Source organism: Acanthopagrus latus, chromosome 10, assembly GCF_904848185.1.
Source record: "Acanthopagrus latus isolate v.2019 chromosome 10, fAcaLat1.1, whole genome shotgun sequence".
Classification (NCBI taxonomy): Eukaryota; Metazoa; Chordata; class Actinopteri; order Spariformes; family Sparidae; genus Acanthopagrus; species Acanthopagrus latus.
Window position 1 is genome coordinate 8,869,384 of NC_051048.1, and position 19,680 is coordinate 8,889,063.

The window sequence follows — 19,680 nt, forward strand, 5'->3', positions numbered from 1 at the left end:
CATTCCAAACGCACTGGGGAAAAGAAAAGACTAAAAGGAGATGTGGATGAAGGAAGGAAAAAAAAAAAAGATGGAGCTTGGGACTGAAGGATCACCCACTTTCTTGTTTCCTTATTAAACCATTTCCCTTCCTTTCCCCTTCTTTGTTCCCCACCCTCCTTTTTCATGCCCTCTCCAAGTTTTACTTCGGTTCCCACTTCCTTTTATTTTTTTTGTTTGTCTTTTTTCAATCCAAAGTGGTTCCCAAGGCCCGAGCTCTGAGAAGAAGAATTCATCCCCCTGGAGTTCCTTCCGAGGAGTTTTTGTGCATAGCAACAACTTTTTCCGTGGCACAACCCCAACTACACAATTTTCTGGAAGCGTAGGGGACTTCATGTGTTGGGGTTTCCTGCTGTCTTCCGGGATTTATGAAATAGCCTTTTCTTACTAGAGCCAGTACTCTGCCAAAGGCTGCAGTAAAGGGTCAGTAAAGACTGAGGGGAAGGCCAGTGGACAAGCTCCGAAGGACGTTCGGTTGATCAGCGCGCCGTCCGATCATAAAACGATCATAGGTTGAAATGGAAGGGGCGAAAATACTCTCATGATCTCGAGGATCGACAGGAGAGCGCTAATAGCATCAACTCTTTAACGCGGTTGTGTGGCGTGTCGCCCGTAATGTCTGCTCCTCCTGCAATAAAGGCTGTTTTTTTTTTTAGAGGTGTTTAAGACGTTATTATCAAGCTTTGTGCCCATGTGGACTGGAGGACCTCACAGCTCTCTCTGCCGTCATTCCTAATGAACGACTGGCATTCAGATCTGTCAGTGTAACCCATCACGTTATTTTCACTTGCATCGCTGTGCTCGCTGTCGAGGCGAGGAGCTGACAGCTGGGTGCCCTTGCCAGCCCGGCTGACTTAAAGGATGTAAAGGAAAAAAAAAAAAAAAAAACAGCAACTCTTTTTTCAAACTCAGCAGAATAGAACAAAAAGGGAGAGAAAAAAAACAAAAAAAAAAAACAACCGTCTTTGCATCTTTGTTGACTTAGAAGATAACATTAGAGGAAAAAAAAATCAGACGCCAAAGCCGCAAGAGTCTCTTTTATCTCGGATCTGTTTTTCTTTCTTTTTTTTTTTTTTTTTCCGGGAGTCTCGGGTGTTTCTTTGGAAGTGTTAGCCCCCGGTTTTCTCCTCTACATACCGAGTGACCAGGGGAAGAATGTGTGCGGAGGAGTAGAAGTTTGAAGAAGACGGGGGGAAGGTGAGGAAGGGAAGAGGAGCGCTGGAGCTTGACAGGGCCAAAGCTATCAGTCAGACTGGAACGTGATACCTGAGACTCTGCAGGAGGGTTGCACTAACAAAGCTGCAGCCAACCGCTCTGACAGAATTCCCACAACTTACTCAGCCCTAAACAAACAGAAAAAAACCCTCTTTTTGAAATTCCCCGGGTGCTTACAAGGGGGGTTCAATGCACCTGAGGAACCATCCTCACTCTGTCTCTTGTTTCGGACCGGCGAGGCCCCGGGGTCTTTCTGCGCTTAGCTTAGCTTTTAGCATAATTAAGTGCAAAGTGAGCAGCACCCAAACAGAACCTGAATCCACCCAGATCGGATTCCGATTGATTCCCGGGCAAGGGATTCACCTCGAGGGCGTTTGTCTCATTTATCGCAGCGGCATCTCGTGATCTTTTATTTTTTAAATTCAAAAGCACTTGGAATTACACCGAGCCGCTATCACCTGCATTCGAGCTCTGCAAGGCATAGCAGCCGCCACTGGGTTACAGCCAATTTAAGATCCCCGGCAAGTACGCTGCTTGGTGTACCGTGGCTTTTTGGCACTTTCTGGCCGTCTCAGGTGGCGTATCGCAGGTCACTGTCTGGTTGCCCATTAAAAATGAAACATGGCGTCTTAATTACCGACCGGCACTTTTGGCAATTACGACCATACCTGCGTATCACTCCCCTCTTTCTTTGTAACCCCCACCCCCACGCATGTTCAACTGGCCTCTTTATCTTTCTTTCCATCTCACTTACTCATACTCTCCTCTCTGTATCCCTCCATCTCTCTCGGTTGACTGCAATAAGACACTGGCCCTGCAGTTTATGTTTGCTCCCCTTGCCCCCAGTCCGGCCCAGCCACAATTACTTCCTGTGGTTCACGGTAGTGGGTCACTGCCATCCGCCAGAGGTATTTACAGCTGAAATTACACACACTGTGTTTTCCGACCAGACCCACCTCCATCAGTTCCATTATCCTCTACACTGTCCAGAGGCCCTGGTGAGGGCGGGGTTCATTACGAATGCAGGCAGCCACAGCAAAAAAGGGGTTAGGGTTAGCAAGCAGAGTAAACTCCACTGTCCGTTTTTGTACATATCGCATAAGGGGCGAGATTGGATAGAGATGTGGTGATGAGAATGTTAAAGGAAACACTTGACAACGAAGCTTCTGTATAGCCTTGAGTGATCTGCCTCGACTGTGTTCTCAGCTGATCTGACATACTCCAAGGTTTGGTACAAAGGCAGAGCGCTCCACGTTGAAACAACGTGTTACTCATTCAAGGTTTTGCTGCGGAGATAAAAGAAGAGGTACGGCTCAAACAAAGTGCTGCCGACAGCGGCTCCGCGTTTGGCCCGGCGCGAGGAGGAAATGAAAATCAAATCCTGGAGGTCACACGCTGTTGACACGAGTGGCACGGGCCTGTTTTTATTGGCTCGGGCTCCGGCTCGAGTCGGGCAGGCCCATGTGTTTTCCCTTTAGCTGTCCAGGAAACAGGCCGGGGCCAGGCTCGGGCCAGAGCTCCCAATAAACCTGTGGCTTGTTTGCGTTGTTCATTTTTCGGGATGACGGATTCGCTCAGTCACCCGTGGCTGTCACAGCTGGCTTTCAATCACAGGCAAACCCCTAAGAGGCCCTCCGCCGTCGAGACCCCTAAAACAGGGTCCCAGCATCTGGTAAAGATAAAGGACAATAGCGCTAACTTGTAATGAAAGCCATGTATTTAAAGCTCTGTCATACTTTGGCAGGACACAGCAGGGGGTTAGCAATAGTGTGTAAGTGTTAATTCACTTTTCTGAATCCAAAGCTTCAAAATCAACCAGCACATAATAGACAGTCAATAAACTAAATTGGTATTGTTTGAAATACAGTGGCTCCCTTTTAAAATTAAATGGGACTACGGGGTCGCGACATTTCAGCATGTTTGCGTACGCGTGTGTGTTTGTTTGTGTGTGTGTGTGTGTTCCCGGTAGATTGATTGGCGGCTGAGTGGACAACAGGGGCGGGAGGTCAGGGTAGGAGGTAGAGGGAAAGGGCATGTACTCAGTCAGGCTTAACAAAACGCCCCTAGCTCTGAAAGTGGCCAGTATCTGGTGAGAACGGGTCAACTGCGTGCCATATGACAGCATGGGGGAGACAGCGAGGGGAACACTTTCACTGCAACACCCACAGCCTGCTTTTCATTTCCCGCGATGCAAAAAACCTCCCTCGCCGCCGCTCATGCGTTAAAGTGTCCTCGGGGCAGCGAAACTCCAGCCGTCAACCCCGGTTGTGTGTGCATGGCAGATAATTTTGTTAATTTTTCCCTGTGGTTTGGCCATGTGACAAACACCCGAGATGATCCTCCCTTTTCACTATTTGAAAGCGAAAGAAAGCCAGAGAGCCATATGTGTTTTCACCGGACCGTTCGTTTCTCTTTCCCCTCTTCGACAACCGAGAGACGCACACCTGGGCATGCGAATGCAAATACAAGGGGGAATGAAAAATGACTAAGAAAGAATCACTTTTTTTTTTTTTTTTTGTTATTCATTTATTTAAAAGACACAGAATGAAGGGAGCGAAGGTCGCTGTGCAGACGGTGGCTGCTGCAGATTCTAATCCAAAGCCTCCGGCGATCTCTACATGAACTCCATTTCTGGTCTGCAAACAAATTAGCTTTTTTTTTTTTTTTTTTTTTTCTCCCGCTCCCTCACTTCTCTCTCTATCTTGCTCTCCCTCCAGTGAAAATAAAAGGGAAATTCAGGTGAACAAAATCTATTTGTTCATTTACCTTTTTCTTCCCCCTTCCTTCCCGACGGCTCCCTTTTTTCTCTCGCTCCCAAACTCAATTTTCCCTTCGCCGCGCGCCTGCCGGAGTGTTTCTTTTTTTTGTTTTTCCTCGCGACGCTCGCTCGCTGGCAATTCATTAGGCAACAGTCGTTTAATTTGTATCATTAGAAAACCGTGTTTTCCCAAGGAGTATGGCACTCCGCTAAATCTGATCCAGACAGAGTGCTCTCTTTTTTCCGACCACACACACAAGCTGTGGGACTTGTTATCGCGCACCTCGCACCAAACAAGTGGCTCGGAGAAACGGAGTTGAAACAAACAAACAAGACAACAACAACAGCAAAAAAAACCCAACAACAACAACAACAAAAAAACATGGTTTAATATCTTAACATCTCCTCAAGTGTTATTACACTTATAGAGAGCGGTTCTCCTTCTGGGCCCTGGTTTAATTATGCAACAAATGTTTGACTATCCAAGTGAAATTTGCATGAATATTTATACCAATTCATTTGTTGAGTGTTGATTGTAATTACATGGAAACATGATTTATTGCCAAGATTGCTGTGTTAGCCAGCCAGCCAGAGAAGAGCGAGCCGGGCAGAAATATATAAATAAATGCAAATTTCTTTTTATTTTTTTCATTTCCACACGCAGCAGAAAAGGAGCCCATTTTTCCAAGTGGCTTGTGGGAAATTTCATTACCAAAAAGAAAAAAAAAAAAAAAAAAAGAAAGAAACATCCTCCTCGGCATGTGTCTGGCAGAGACTCAGGGGTGCTTACAGCGAGCGTCTCGGAGAGCGGAAATAACAAGACGCTCACCTTTATGAGGTGACCTGTCAACACTTGCTGAGAATCCTCACTTTATTTGTGTGTATCTGTATGTGTGTGTGTGTGTGTGTGTGTGTGTGTGTGTTCATGTGTATTTACGCTTCATTGGTCTCTCTTTTTCTCAAGATGTAGACACGCTTTCTTGCATAGTAAATAGACGTTCGGCACGATAAAAGCTCGATGTGGTGTTTTGGCGACTGCGTCTCGGATCAGATGACATTGTAGGATGCAGGGACGCCCATAAGAGGGGCAAAGCTTTGACAGCTTTCAGGGGCCCAGCAACTGGGGGGGGGTTATGATGAACTTTGACCCAGAATACTATCTAATCTGGATGCCAGGAAAGTAAGGAGAAGAAAAACAGGGAGCTAGCGAGCAAGAGCTTTAGACCCAAATCATTTGTTGTTTTTTTTCAGTTAGCTTAGCTGAAAACACAAACAATAGCCAGGATGCCACGTCAGCACACACGTACTGATATGAGTGAAGCAGATTTATTAGCGGCCCAGCCATTTCTAATGCACAAGCCTGATGCTCGGGTGGTTTATGAATAGACGTGAAGTAGCAGATTTTACTTCATCAGGTGGGACAAGTCGGGAGCAAATGGAAGGAGGGGGAGGAAGGGAAAATGTTTGAGTAATGGGCCCCCCTGTCCTGTTTGATACTCTCATGATGGAACAAGGAAGTGAGGAGGACAGAGGGAAGGGGGCGGGGGGGACGAGAGGAGAACATGAGCAAGCGATGAGGTCCTGCATGGGGCTGGAGGAGAAGATGTGCAGCCACGGCGGCGAGCTCCGACTGTGTTTGTATCTAATTAATGAATGGCATTAGCCATTTGTTATGCCATTTATTCTGGTAATGACCAAGCCTGATCTTTCATTCCTCGCCTCATGCTCATTCTCCCTCTTTCATCCCCCCCCCCCAAACCACCACCACCACCAGCTTCTCCACCATTACCTTTGCACGGCGCTCAGACAGGGATTGAGAGATGCAGGGGGAGGAAGGGAAACGGACTGAGACAGTGAGGAAGCGGCCTCGGCTTTAATGACATGCTCCGTTACTGCTTAACTCAGGACGCAGCTCGATAAAGTGTTCTTTTTTGTCGAGCGGGCCACACATGTCGAGCCCGCGCACGTGGTCGCGCGCGGCCGAGGAGGCGTGCTGGCTCCGCGCGCCCTCGTCTTTGTGCTCCCCGCCTCGACGTGCGTCAAATCGGACCCCCCGCAGAGCCGAATGCTTGTTCCCCTCGTCCTCCTTTAACGGGCAGATAAACAAGAGGATGAGGCCGGCGCATTCTTCCCTCCGTAGTTGTGTTGCGCACACAGGTTTAGCCAGCTGCCACGTCTGCTCGGTCCCCTGAGCTTCAAGCGAGCCCGTGAAAGAGTCCCTTTATACAGCCTCCTTCATATCCCCATTACAAGGTCTTCCTATTGAACGCTTTCAGTGCAGGATAAAGGCAGGACCTTGTTTATGGTAACAAAAGGTTTTTATTGGCTTTTGTCACAGAGTCCAGTAGGTTATGTGTCTTATTTTTTTTGGGGGGGGGGCAGGAAATTGAAATCACAGCTAGCTTGGAGATCTTTTAGCCCTGATGGTTGTGTCCTTGAAAGAAAAAAAAAAAAAAAAAAAGAAAGAACTACGACTCCTCCATAGTTCCTCACCTTTGCACCCTTTTTTTCCTGACCTGTCTTCTCTACCATCCTGACCCGAAATCCCAGAGGACCCGACTCCCTCGCTACCCTGAAACAATAAGAGTGAAAAAGAAAAAAAAAAAAAAAAAGTAAAAGAAAAACAGTCCCTTTTATAGTGACCCCCGGCCGTTTGGTTTCTCTTGTAGCCGTTTCGCCGAGTGACCTTCTCGGTGGTGAGCCAGCCCCAGGACCCTCACCAGCAGGGATCGCTGCAGAGCTGCTACGACAGTGGCCTGGATGAGTCGGAGACGCCCAGCAGCAAGAGTTCGTCGGGCCCCCGGCTGGGCGCCCTCCCCCTTCCCGAGGACAGCTACGAGAGGACAACGCCGGATGGCAGTGTCGGTGAGGCAGAGCACATGGAAAATGGTAGGGGCAAACACTGAAAGGAGATTAAGTAAAACGCTAAGATACAAGAAAGAAAAAAAAAAACATTATAACACTCACATACTTGGCCTAGAGCATTCACGTAGCGGGCCCGATGGTAGACAGTCTTACAAAACATACAGAAACATGTCAGGTTCTGTCCTTTTCAATTTTTGTTTATTCTTCAGGTGCTTTCGGCTCTCGGCGGTGGTTAGTCAGATCTGTAGTGTATCAGGTGTGATGTGGCGATGCAGTAGCTGTTGCAACTTTTATTAAAGCTAAAGCCCTCCAATAAATGTACACCACGCGAAGACGGAGGTGATGGATTTATTGTCAGAGCTGCAGTTCTGTCTCAGGCTTATTCGATCAAAGGGGGCTACACCAGGGAATATATGTAACAGATATATTCTTTTAAATCAACCACCTTTCCGATCGTCTTTCTGCTTTTAGTTTTCCAGCTCTGACGGACTCCTTTACAATTCCTGTCGAGCTCCTTTTGTCATCCGGGTTTCGGCTTGTCAGAATATAGATTTCTTTCCCCTAACAAAGTCTCTACATCTCTCCGAGATAAAGTAAAGGAGGAGTAACGGCGGGGGGTTAATACCTAACTTGAATTGTTTGGAGGCCAAAAAAAAAAAACAGGTGGTTTGCTGATTTTGCGGAGTGTGTTTGGCTCGAGCCCCCCATGAAGGAGTTCATTTCTCTGCAATTGGGAGACGGCGCCGACGTTGTGTAGGTTGTAATGGGGAAAGACTGCAGCCTAGAGAAAGTGCATGGAAGGCAATGGAGCCTAATGCAAAAGGCAGTCCCTGGGTGCAGCACTGTAGTCTTCCCCTTCTCGCAGCTAGCACAAGCTAGTTTTCCCTACCAAGGCCAAAAATATGTGTGAGTGTGAGTGAGTATGTGTGTGTGTGTGTGTGTGTGTGTGTGTGTGTGTGTCTGGGTGTGCAGCAGAGAGAGATGGGGGTAATGGTCCCATTCATAGTCTAGGAGTCTGAGGCGATGCTTAACAAGGACTAGCTGTCTTGAGAGTGCTAAGCCTAAGTGCAGAGGCTTCCCCCGCCGCAGCTTAGGATAAGGATATTCAAATGGCTTAAAGATACACATCCTTTCTTTTTATGGACGGAGCCGTTATGTAGATGATGTCTTAACTTATTTCGGATCGATCGCAGCCGGTCTAGCGTTCCGCTGCATCCACAGGGCGAGGCCCGGGGCGGCGAGATCGACCTCGAGAGGTATAAACGCACAGGTGTCCGCGGCGAGCCTTCCTCAAAGTTTCGGCCTTAATGGAGATTAAAAGGGATTTGAAACGCTTTTAATGCGAGCCGATGGGGCTACTTCACGGATATGTGGAAAAAAAAATAAAAAATCTCCCTGTTTTTCAGATCAACAGGCGCCCAGTTACTGGCCAAATTAGAGCCAATTAAAAGGCCCATTTCAATGTGGTTTCTTTCTTTTTTTTTTTATTAATCGGACAGGAACAGCCGATAGCAAGCAAAACCGGCTAGATCAGGAAAAAATAAGTGTCATCAACCTCAAGAAACAAACAAAAAAAAAAGAAAACAGCTCAGCAAATGAATCCTGAGATGGACTGTTAGGCTGTTAACCCTTTTAAATATTTGACATCTACAAGTATGGAAAACACACACCCCCCCAACACACACACACACACACACAGCGCCATCGATTTTTCTGGTTTCTGCTCAAGCGCACACATGTTGTCAATTGTCCCCTTTTTCTTCCTGCGGTTTGAGAGAGAGAGAGAGACAGAGAGAGAGAGAGAGAGAGAGAGAGAGAGAGAGAGAGAGAGAGCGCTCTTGCAAAAGTAAACCGGGGCTTGGGAGGAGATTTGTCGGAGGGACAGGAGTCAAGGTCAATTCACGGAGCAGTCGCCATCCAAGAGAAACAACACGCTCGGCCGCTGCTCGCTATCTCCATCGAGATCAGCCCCAGACTGGTGTGTGTGTGTGTGTGTGTGTGTGTGTGTGTTCTTGAGGGGCCAGCTGCACAAGCGAGATCGGACGTGATTGCCTGTGAATATTCGCCTGTTTTGTTTTTCAATATCAAATCAGCCCTCTGAATCTTGCGTCTTCGCGGCGCATTTATGCGATTCCGAGTCCTTGCAGGGTGAGATATGATCGGGGGGGGGGTGGGGGGTGGGGGGGTGGGCCTTGTGGTGTGCCAGACTGTAATTGGTCCAGATCCTGTCATTCAATCACAGTAGTGTCTCCTGTTCTGAGTGTCCTTCAGGGTGCTGCTCGCTCACTTTCTGCCAGGTCACTGTGGATGAGGGCATCGGCTAAATACCGTAAGTGTAAAGTAAATGCAATCATCTGAGGTTAGGGCAAATATTGGCAAACTGCTCCGGCCTCTTGAGGGATGCTAACTGTGGTCATTAGCGTTCCCCCTCGTGTTGTACCCAGAGCTCTCACACACACACACACACACACTCAATATATTTGAAGCTCTTTTATAGAATTAGGGAGTTATGAGGGAAGAGGGGGAACAAAAGCAAGCAGATGGCTCTGCTGCGGTGCTCAGCGGGCGTCATTAGCGACAGGTAATTGCTGGCCGATTGCGGCGGCGAGAGCGTCTTTTCTGACCGCGCCAGAACGAAACGGGAAACGGGGTGTCATCAGTTCGGAAACTTTTTTGATTCCGACGATTTGATTTCCCATCGCCGCTTCGCCGACTCGTCGCGCCAGATCGCCGTCGCTTTGTGAAACAGCGAAATGCGGATTCGGTGCCTTTTTTCCTCGGGCTCTGACTCGCTCGCCGGCGATTGATGTTCACAGTAACAATCATCCTTCGCCGCAGCTGCCCATCTGCCTCTCACACACACACACACACACGAATGAGCGCCTCACACACTTGCGCAGACTTGCCCAGACAACGCACACAAGAGTCTGTTTTCCATTCCTCATCCGTCCTTTCCTTCCCTTTCCTCCCTCGCACAGATGTGCCCAGGGACCTTGTTTTCTCTCCCTCATCTCCTTCATCAAGGTCAGGTTTCGAACTTTATTATTTTCTATTGGTTGACTCCTTTCCGCGGGGAGCATCGGAGAGAAAACAAAAAATAAAAAGGAAAAACAACCTCTCCATCCAAGATTCCTCCAGAGCCGACTCAAAACAGGGAGTGCTGGGGTCACCGCGGGAATACGAACACATTCTTGACCCTTTCCACGTTGCACAGGCCGGCAGACAAGCCGCCTCTGTAGTCTCGTCTTGACGGACTCTTTTCTTGCTTCAGCAGAGTGAGAGACAGTCAAAAGCTGCGTGTCCGGAGAATTCCGCTGCATCCGCAGATGTGTGGGAACGTGTTCAGTTGAACCGGGCTCAAAGAAATTCAATTTGGAGTCTTTATTAGAACGAGAAATGCATCAATTTGAGCATCACGCAGATCCGTGTATTGCTCGGCGCTTGGCATTTTGGTGCATTCCATGAAGTCTTGATCTTTTTTGATGCACAGCTGGGCCCCTCACTTATTCATAAGCTTACCCTGGCGCTCATCAGATATTCATAAACGCTGAGTGTTTGGAGTCAAACACCCGATTAGGCCGTTATGGATGTCAAAGAGCCCTTCCAGATGTACGCTGTTATCAGCGGGTCAAAGATTCTGCGCTCCATTATTGATCTCCACATCGCCGGGGGGTGGGGGGGGGGTAGGAATTTTTCAATTCTTACCATGTTAGTTCAAGTACACCTCCGAATAACACGCTTCCAGATTTGGCCTTTCATCATGACTGAGGTGTCTGAGGTGTGCAAAGTGTTTTTCTCGTATGAAACCTCCGTGCGGATCTCAACAGCTCCCGGCGGCGGAGATGTAATATTGTTCAGTGCACGAGTGAGCCTGTGTGGTGTGTAGGTCACGCTGCCGATGATCCATCCTTTTACATCCATAGCGTGAATCATTATATAGTGGATTTTTTTCATAGAGAGAATGATAATGTGTGACTTCAGCCATCAATCTTATTATATCCTCCATTCCCTGTATGCAACCCTGAGTTAACACTTGGGACGAGTGAGTGCATTAGCTGTATCTAGATCTGTTCAAGCAGCTAGATTTACTGCATTGTATCTAGTCAATACAATGGATAGGCGGGGCTTAACCAGGAAGTGGGTAGCCAGATATTGTTGATTTAATCCTCTATTGAGCTTCAGATGCAAGTTTTTATGTTTTTTGTTTTTTTTTTGTTTTATAAACCAGAATTAATAAACTAATAATCAGTCAGCTGACCAATGAGGATTTTAGCTAACACTTACAAAATGGTGGATTAAATTAAATGTTATGTTACTGTTAACTATTAAGTGCATTCTAAACCATTGATTACAGTTTTGTAATGTTCAAATAATGTTCATAGATTAACTACAGAATATTTATAAACAATTTACAAAGGTTTGTAAACCTTGCTTCATAATTGTTTTTTAAAGCATTTTATTGGTTGTTAGCAGTGGATAACTATTAACTAAGGCTTAATTACCTACGACGTGCTGGTTATGTTTTCACCCGTATTCGATGTTGGTTTGTAGTCACGATTACACAAAAACTACAGAGCGTATTTCCACGAAACTTGGACGGAGGATCAGTCTCAGTGCACAGCGGACCCCATTAAGTTTTGGTGTGGATCTGAGATAATGCATGCGTCCTGATGAAAACCACAATTAGGTGGTTGGTATCTATGAGTGAGCACATTATGATGGGCATGATTAGAAACATCTTGATCTACAAGGTTTAAACACATGTTTTCGTCAAGGAGAGTCTCTGTCGGGCTTTGGCAGAGGTATGCGCTCTAATGAGTGCCTATTCTATCAGCTGTGGTGCGAGTAGCAATTGCTAACAAGACCAATGTATCGTGTGTGTGTTATGCAACAAGAATCCATATGGAGTTTAGACTTGTTAGGGGCTTCTCGAAAAAAAGACCATTTTTTCTGGATTGCAGGGGTATTATTTGTGCTGTATGATGATCAGCAGTAGACCGGAGGTGATACATCAGTTTACTCAACTTTTTATCCACCACTACATCACTGAGTGCATCTCGCGGAGGCTGATGCCCGATTTTGTTTATACTGGCTGCTAAGACAGATGAATAGTGCAAATTTATTGTAGCCTCTAAGAGAGTAATAGCACGTCCCACCGGCTGCTAACGTTAGCATGCCTCCCACGTTTCTGCGCTTTGGCTGCCAGACAACCACCCCCCCCAGCTCAAACACACACACAGACACACAGACACACAGACACACACACAGACTCTATCTCTCTCCTGTCTCTCCTGCTGAGAAATCTTGGGGTACCACCGTCGGATTACAAACATCATCATTTAGTGTTGGCTAGCTGGTCCAATAGAGAGGACAGGAAAGTGGCACATCACAGCAGTTATCAGTCAGGTAGTCGACGAGTACAGGCGCTGTCTGAGCAAACACGCACAAACACACACACACGCACACACACAAGCTCAAAGTGCGCAAAAATAAAACCAGAGAGACAGACTGAAAATGGCCAATTTTACACAGAGAGATGCACATGCACAAGCAAGTGCACACGTGCTCAGTCACATAAAAACAAATACGCTCTCACACACACACGCACACACACACACTCACTCACTCATTCAGCACAACGAGGCACTGCATCATTTTCCAGCTCTGTGAAGCACCTCACTAGATCACTTCATTGTTGTTGTTTCTCCCCATTTACGAAGCTTTGCCTGTTGGAATGCTGCTTAGCCTGGTTAATAATGTGCATGTGTGTGTGTGTGTGTGTGCGTGTGTGTCTGCCTCTGTGTGCGTGTTTGTGTGCAACTCTGTTCATTAGGCAAGCCCAATTGTAGAGCCAGATGGCAAAGCGAGTTTGTTTAATTAAAACCATTCATATTTCAAGAGCGGAGCAGCAGCGGCGGCACTGGTCTTAGGTCTGATTTCCCTCAACTTGGTGGAGGGATGGGAACATGTCTGTGAGAATACTTGTGTGTGCGTGTGTGTGTGATTAGAACCACCCGATGGGGAGCGGTGTAGTGAAAAATCACCCAGCGGCAGGCACTCACGCTATCAATCAGCATGTTACACACGCTTTTCACCCTCCCCAAGGTCACAGTCCGTGTTGTGCACCAGTAAAAAAAAAAAAAAAAAAAAGAAATGTGGGAAAGGGGAAATAATTATCATACATCTTAACAAGTGTGTAAAACGTTTGGATGCCCGCACATTTTGCGTCTCTCATGCATTCGTCTCCCCTTTTTTTACCCCACGCACCCCTTTTATTTGATTTTTTTTCCGCGACGTCCTCGGGCCAGGCGTCAGAAAGAAGCTAGGGGGCCCGGTGAGTCGATGCGAGCGCAGAAGGGAGGGCGAAGAGCAGGAGAAGCGCGGCGAGGCAGAGTAAAATGAGTAACACGCGGCGCAGGAGGGCCCCTAGAAACGGATCGAAGGGACGGGAGGTTGGGCGAGCGACCAGGAGATGGAGAGAGAATTAATAGTAAAGAGAAAAAAAAAAAAACAAAGAGAGGGAGCGAAAAACAGAAGGGAGAACGATTGAGGGATGGGGGGGGGTTTGCACGCATGGAGAAGTTGCCAGCAGGGAGTGGCGCTTGACAGAGAGATGATTGATCACTGCTCCGGCGCAGGCAGGTATTCAAATCATACCCCAGTGTCACATCCACGGCCCTGTCTCCCTCTCTGTCGCTCCACATGGGCACACATGGACTGCAGAGCCCACCCAGTGCAGCCTTGAGTCGCGTAACGCACCACACTGACAGCAGCAAGCTGTGTATCAGGAGAAAAACATGCTCGTAACATAAGTCTGCAGAGGAAGCATTGCCTTGAAAAGCATCAGTCCACTTAAAAAAAAAACAAAAAAAAACACATCTATTCGCATCTGGCCATGCACACAGAGTTCTGTTCTGGCCGAGATTCCTGCAGGAAGACGATGGAGGAGTGCCGGAGAAAAGCATCATCTCACCCTGGGAGGTTGCTCCGGACAATCCACGGTCCTCACTGTGGACGGCTTTGCATTCTCACTCCTACCCTGAGAAAACGGTTTGTTCCGCGGAATTACAGAGAGCAGAGCTCTCTCAGGACAAATCTAAGAGGTCATAAAGATGTCTAACAGCACAGAAAAAAGTCAAACTTCTGCACAAACATTGTTTCTCTCCCATGGACAACTAAGATAACCTATTCAGGCCTCTAAAGAGAAAACAGACCGAGCAGCTCATAACCAAACTTGTGAAGCGATCACATGTGAGTCATCCAACTAGGGAAAGAGAATTTTTTTAAGTGCTTTTTAAACTCTTTTGCATCACAAAATCACATTTGTATCCACCTCTACTGTATTCGGCTGAAGGCAGAAATTGTTTTGGGTTTGTTTGCATGAAATATTTTTGCACCCTGTGAATAAACTTGAGAAAATCAAACTAAAGAGGGGGGAGGATAAGTTAAAGACACAAGTTCCAAGTAAATGTTGCTGTTTGAGTTCTTAACATGTGTTGTTGCAACCAGCGGAGCCTCCAGAAAGCTTTAATATGGGGGCATGTCTTACTTCCATCCATTTTTATCTTATTTTGCGTTGGCTTGTGTTAGGGTTACAAAGCGTTCAACACAGCCGAAGATGACACTCCTTAAAAACACCCGTTTGTCGCCACAAATGTGGCTAAAATACCCGGTTTTGTCATTGCAAACATGACTGGGAAGTCTCCTCAAAAATATGAAGTGGTGCCCTGTTTATGAACGTCAAAACACGGTCCTGAACCGTGGTCACTGGCTTGCCAACCTTCTCGAAAAGGCCACCGACCCCTCCACCTTCTGGTGTGAAAGTCAGATCATGAACATCTACTGTGTGTACGTGTGCTGTAGGGCTGTGCAGTAACAGAGGCAGACACAGCCAATACAATAAGTTGTAAAGGATGTATGTGGTGCACGCACAAACACACACACACACACACACACACATGTTTGCACATGCAGGTGTTGCGGCGGTCCAAGTGTAGGTAATGGAATTGTTGCCGCTGTGTTTTGTGTGGCTCGAGGCCGACTGACACCCACTCCTGACAGAGATTAGAGAAAAAAAAAGCCATTCAGCCGGCTTACTGATAAACAGAAGCGTCACACAGCCACGATGGCTCGGATTGGAGTTGCAGAAAAAGTATGTCCGCTTTATTGCCGCACTCGAGGCTGCGTACGTGCACGGTGTGCGCAGTTGTCACTCAGAGATGAGGGCTAATTGTCAAGTGTTCGCGGTAAAAGCGTCATTTTTGCATCATGCCGATTTCGACTTAGATCATCGACGTCTGTCGCGCTTCGGCACCGTCGATAAAGTGCCCGCCAGCCAGCCAGCCAGCCAGCCTCCCACTTGCGGGAGAAGGAGAGGGAGAGCAGAATGGTTTTTCATGGCGCTGCAGAGACATGACTGTACTTTCAATGAGGGCTTACAGTCGCGCATGCTGCCATGTGCATTTTGTGCCTTTTTCGGGTGCAGTGAAGCGGCGACCGGCAATTTGGCCCCCCTCCAAATGGCACGGGCATTTGTTAGGAGTAAAAATCGCTTCCTCCGACAGCTGTTAATTTGGAATGCACCTAGCTGCTTCTTCTTCTTCTTCTTTCATTTTTTTTTCTCCCCACCTCTCTCAGGATATCATCGCTCCTTGGCTGGGGTATGTGTGTCAGGTGTAAGGGGGAAGACAGGTGGGGCGGTCTTCAATGAAGACAATTAAACACCTCCAAGGCACCGAGCCAAAGCCTCCCTCGCTACCCCCCCCCTCCCTCCAGCTCTCCCTCCCAGGCACTCTGTCTTCTGCTTGTTTCCCCTCCTCCGTCTGCTTCCCCAGATCTTCCTCCTCTTCATAACTGTCGTCAACGGTTGAGATTTGAGGCTGGTTGCATAGGTTGCGGTGTGGGGGGTGGTGGGGATACATTTTCCGGTGCGTGCCGGAGCATCAGGTGCGCAGCGCTGGGACACAGTGGGTGCCATGTCTCTCCCAGTGTGAGGTCTGGAGCACGGGAGCGGCTGCAAGTGCTAGTTGATTTACATGTGTGTTTTCCCACAAGGAGACCACTGCAAGGGACGCGCGCGTGTTTGCGTGCATACGTATGTATATGTGCATATGTTTCAGCACGAGGACTTCACACCAGGAGCGTATCTGAGAGGGAACACCGGGAAAAGCCAAAGAATGGAGGCATTCTTTCGTTCTTTTTTTTTTTTTTTTCCCTTTCTTCATATTTTTCTCACCTCCGGGAATTTGTTGAAACGGCACAGACAAACAAGGATCGAGAAAAAAAAACACGCTCAGGTGTTCGCACATTCCGCGGGGCCGACACCAAGCCGGATGCCGCTCATGCATTCATTCATGTGTTTCGCAAAAACATACTACACTTTATGTGCAAACACCGTCTCTCACTATCCCTCCCCCTCCTCCTCGTATCTCACACACAAATTCATGCATAACAACTCTACTGAAACTCCTGCTCGACACGCTCTTCCAAAAAAAAAAAAAAAAAAAAACGCAGCCGATTTTAATTGTGCGCGCCAGGAATGCCGCGACGATTGCAAAACGCGTCTTTTCCGAGAAAAGGCACAAAAAGGTGAACGTGTTCCTCTTGAGCTGAACTGAACCAGCTGGAACCAGATGTAATGCACTTCTTGCAGCCAATATACATAAATGTGTTCATTCCAGAGAGGAATATGAGTAAGAGATATGCTTGTGTTCCTGCGCTGAATAAAAGCAGCGACACTGTTTCTGACCTTTCAGGTAGGGAATTGCAAATTGTGTACATTTTTTTCCGGTGTGTGTTGACGCGTGCATGTTTTAGCGCCCTCACTGTTTATCTTCCGCCTTGTGTGTGTGTGTGTGTGTGTGTGTGTGTGTGTGGGGGGGGGGGGGGGTGGGGGGGGGTCTGGCCCCTGCCAACAGTCTGACCTTTGACTACTCGGAGACGTCACGCTGCGCTTCCCAGCCGCCCACAACTTTGTCCCCAACAATGATTTAAGAATCCACAAACTTTCTTTCTGGGTTCACCCACGTGAGCCTATTTACAGAACAGCTTGCTGTGCCGCGTCTCCAGCAGGCATGGCTGTAAACTGGCATTCCTTCTGGGAAGGGATTTTTGTCAGCAAAACTCCACGCTGTGCCAGCAGCAGAGGCTGCTACCGCTAATTGATACCAATTAGGTCGCATTATTTAGGAATTTGACATCGTGTTCGTCTTTAATCGGGGTGGTTTGATGAGTCACAGACGCAGCTAAATGCTGTAAAACTGTCAAAACACGGGGCAAACAAATGCTTGCCTGCTGGAGGCATCGTGTGGAAAAGCTAATGATAATCAGTGTGTGTGTGTGTGTGTGTGTGTGTGTGTTTCAGTGTCAGGAGACAGTCTCGGTGCGGTGCGTGGGTTATGTGAGGGTTATAGCTTAAGATACACTACAGTGTGAACGCCACTATCCTCATATCAATCAAATACTATTACTTGTTGCAGGCATTAAATTCACATTCATATCATGAGGTGTTTACATCGGCAGTAAAGTATGTGTGTTAAAATGGGGCACTATGTAGTTTTGAGGAGGAATTAAAACTCAGAATTGCAATATTTACAATATTAATGAGGCAATGATACAAACTCGAACATTTTATTATTATTTTTATTTTTTTCCATAACTGAATAAACAAGCTGTTCTCAGAGGAAAATAAGGTCCGCAGAACACTGTTTTAAGCTAGTAAGGTGGCAGGGCCCGCCACATTTAAACAGCATGTAAAGTAAAACAGTATGATTAGTTTGTTCTTCAGTCCCGAGTCAAGTCAAGTCAAATCCCACGGGGGGGATCTGTAAATGTCATGTGAAAAAAAAAAAAATCTTCCCCAAAACTACATAATGCACCTTTAAATATCTAGTCTGTATTTTCAGTTGAATGCAAGTTTAAAAGGATTCGCTGCGTTTTGATTTGATTTCGGTTTCACACACTGTCACAACGTTGATTTTTAGATCAGTGATCTCATAACTTCTTTAACACTAAATTCAAGGTTGTTCAAGGACTTTCCAGCCTTTCTCCCCTCCTCGTGGAGGACCCAAGACAGCATAGTTTGAGACACATCTCAAAAAATATGAATTAATGAAAAAATACTGTTGCACAAATAATACTTCCATGTCCATTTAAGTCTACTTTCAAACACTTTCAAGGATTTCAAGGACCCTTGTGAACCCTGTATTGGCAACAATAAGAGGAGGAGGAGGAGGAGGAGACAGCTGTCGGTGTCAACGGTGACCCTAATCTTAAATTCCAAAATGATTTTTGCGTGTAATACATGATTTGAAACATTTGAAATGAGGCCGCCTTAAAGGATCAGTTCGCCCAAAATGAGGATTTAGCCACTATCAGCTCACCCCTCCATGCCAGTGTGAGGGCGGGTGTAGTTTTGTAGTTCACCAGACATTTCTGGAGCTTCACAACCAAAAAAGTATTTGAATAAAGAAAAAGAAAAAAATCAAAAAGAAAAAAACAAAAAAACATGGAATTGCTTCACACTGCTCGTACAGCACAATCAAGAAAATCTATCTAGCCTACCTAAGCGATCTAGAAAAAGACTGGGTCTTCATTTTTGGGTGAACGCATCCTTTAAGTGTTTATTAAGGTATTAATAAGTGTGACTGTGCTGTCTATGAAGTCTGTATATAAAGTGCTTATAAATGTGAAATAAGGGCGATAAAGTAAAATGTTGTCTCTGCAGAGTGCTTTACCGAAAGCTGCGCGGATCGATACTAAATATGGCATCCATGTTCAGCATACCTGTGTGTGTGTGTGTGTGTATGTGTGTGTGTGCGCGCGCATGCACATGCAAGTAAATCCAGCCGGAGATGCATCATACTCTCAGCGGTGCAGCAGCAACACTATACCGCGGCCCACCAGAACTTATTTTTACTTCCCTCCTTCCTCCCCCTCTCCACCCTCTCTCCCTCACCCCTCCGCTCCATCGCCTTATAAAAATAGATGAAAGCCTGTAACAATGGAAGAAGGGGGTTATCCTCCCTGCTCCCTCTCTCTCTCTCTCAGACTCTCTCTCTCCCTCGCCGTCTCCCTTTGAGGACGGTTTATGTGTCTCGCATGGAGGAAGTGGTGGGGAGGGAGGAAATGAAGAGGGGGGGGACTGAAATGATAAGAACACACGGTTAATAGAAAGAGGATCTCCCCCTCCCTCGTAGCAGAGACCCATGTTAGAGGTCTCCGCGTGGTGCACATGGCGACCTTTGACACCGGCGGGAGATGCTGGAGGGTTTCATAACGCGTGGCATCCAAACAGGAAAACACATCCAGGAGGCTCTGACACACGTCATCACCTCCCTTTACGGCACACGCGTGCAACACTGGGTTCACCTGCAGGGACAATATGCTCTGTACAGTTCCTCCCAGCTGAGGAATTTCATTATTTCCTCCTTTCTTTCTCTTCCGTAGGCTCATGGACACAATTACAGAGGGTCATATGTGTGTTGGTGAACTTTAGATGGGCTATATGTGCTTTCCATTTCATTATTTCCCTTCGGCGGTTCCCGCAGAAGCCTGCGGAGAACAGAGGGAGGGTTCTGTCTGAGCTGGCCCAGAGCGTCGCGAGGGACTTAATGCGTTTTACGAGATCCCTTTTTTTTTTTTTTTACAAAGGCTCGTCCATTTAGTCCATTGAACCCGTTCCCCTGGCGTGGGTGAGGCAAGAAACTCGCATAACGGTCAGCATTAGCGCCATGCATGTTTTATGAAGGCCGAGAGCTCAGCCTACTTAAGACAAACGATCGCCCGCACCATCCGCACAGCCG

At 47.1% G+C, this 19,680-nt stretch overlaps 1 protein-coding gene across 7 annotated transcripts in view; it reads left to right on the top strand.

Annotated features, from left to right (window-relative positions):
* The window catches only part of pcdh7b (protocadherin 7b), a 117,652-nt gene that overhangs the window by 45,674 nt on the left and 52,298 nt on the right, over positions 1-19,680 (top strand). For 3 of the 7 annotated variants that reach the window (XM_037112286.1, XM_037112287.1, XM_037112290.1), the window contains one exon: positions 6,682-6,901. The exons of 2 other annotated variants lie outside the window; for them this stretch is intronic. In XM_037112286.1, the coding sequence (XP_036968181.1) occupies positions 6,682-6,901 (220 nt within the window). The remainder of the gene's footprint in view (positions 1-6,681; positions 6,902-19,680) is intronic. 2 more of the 7 variants (XM_037112288.1, XM_037112291.1) reach the window with 1 other exon arrangement.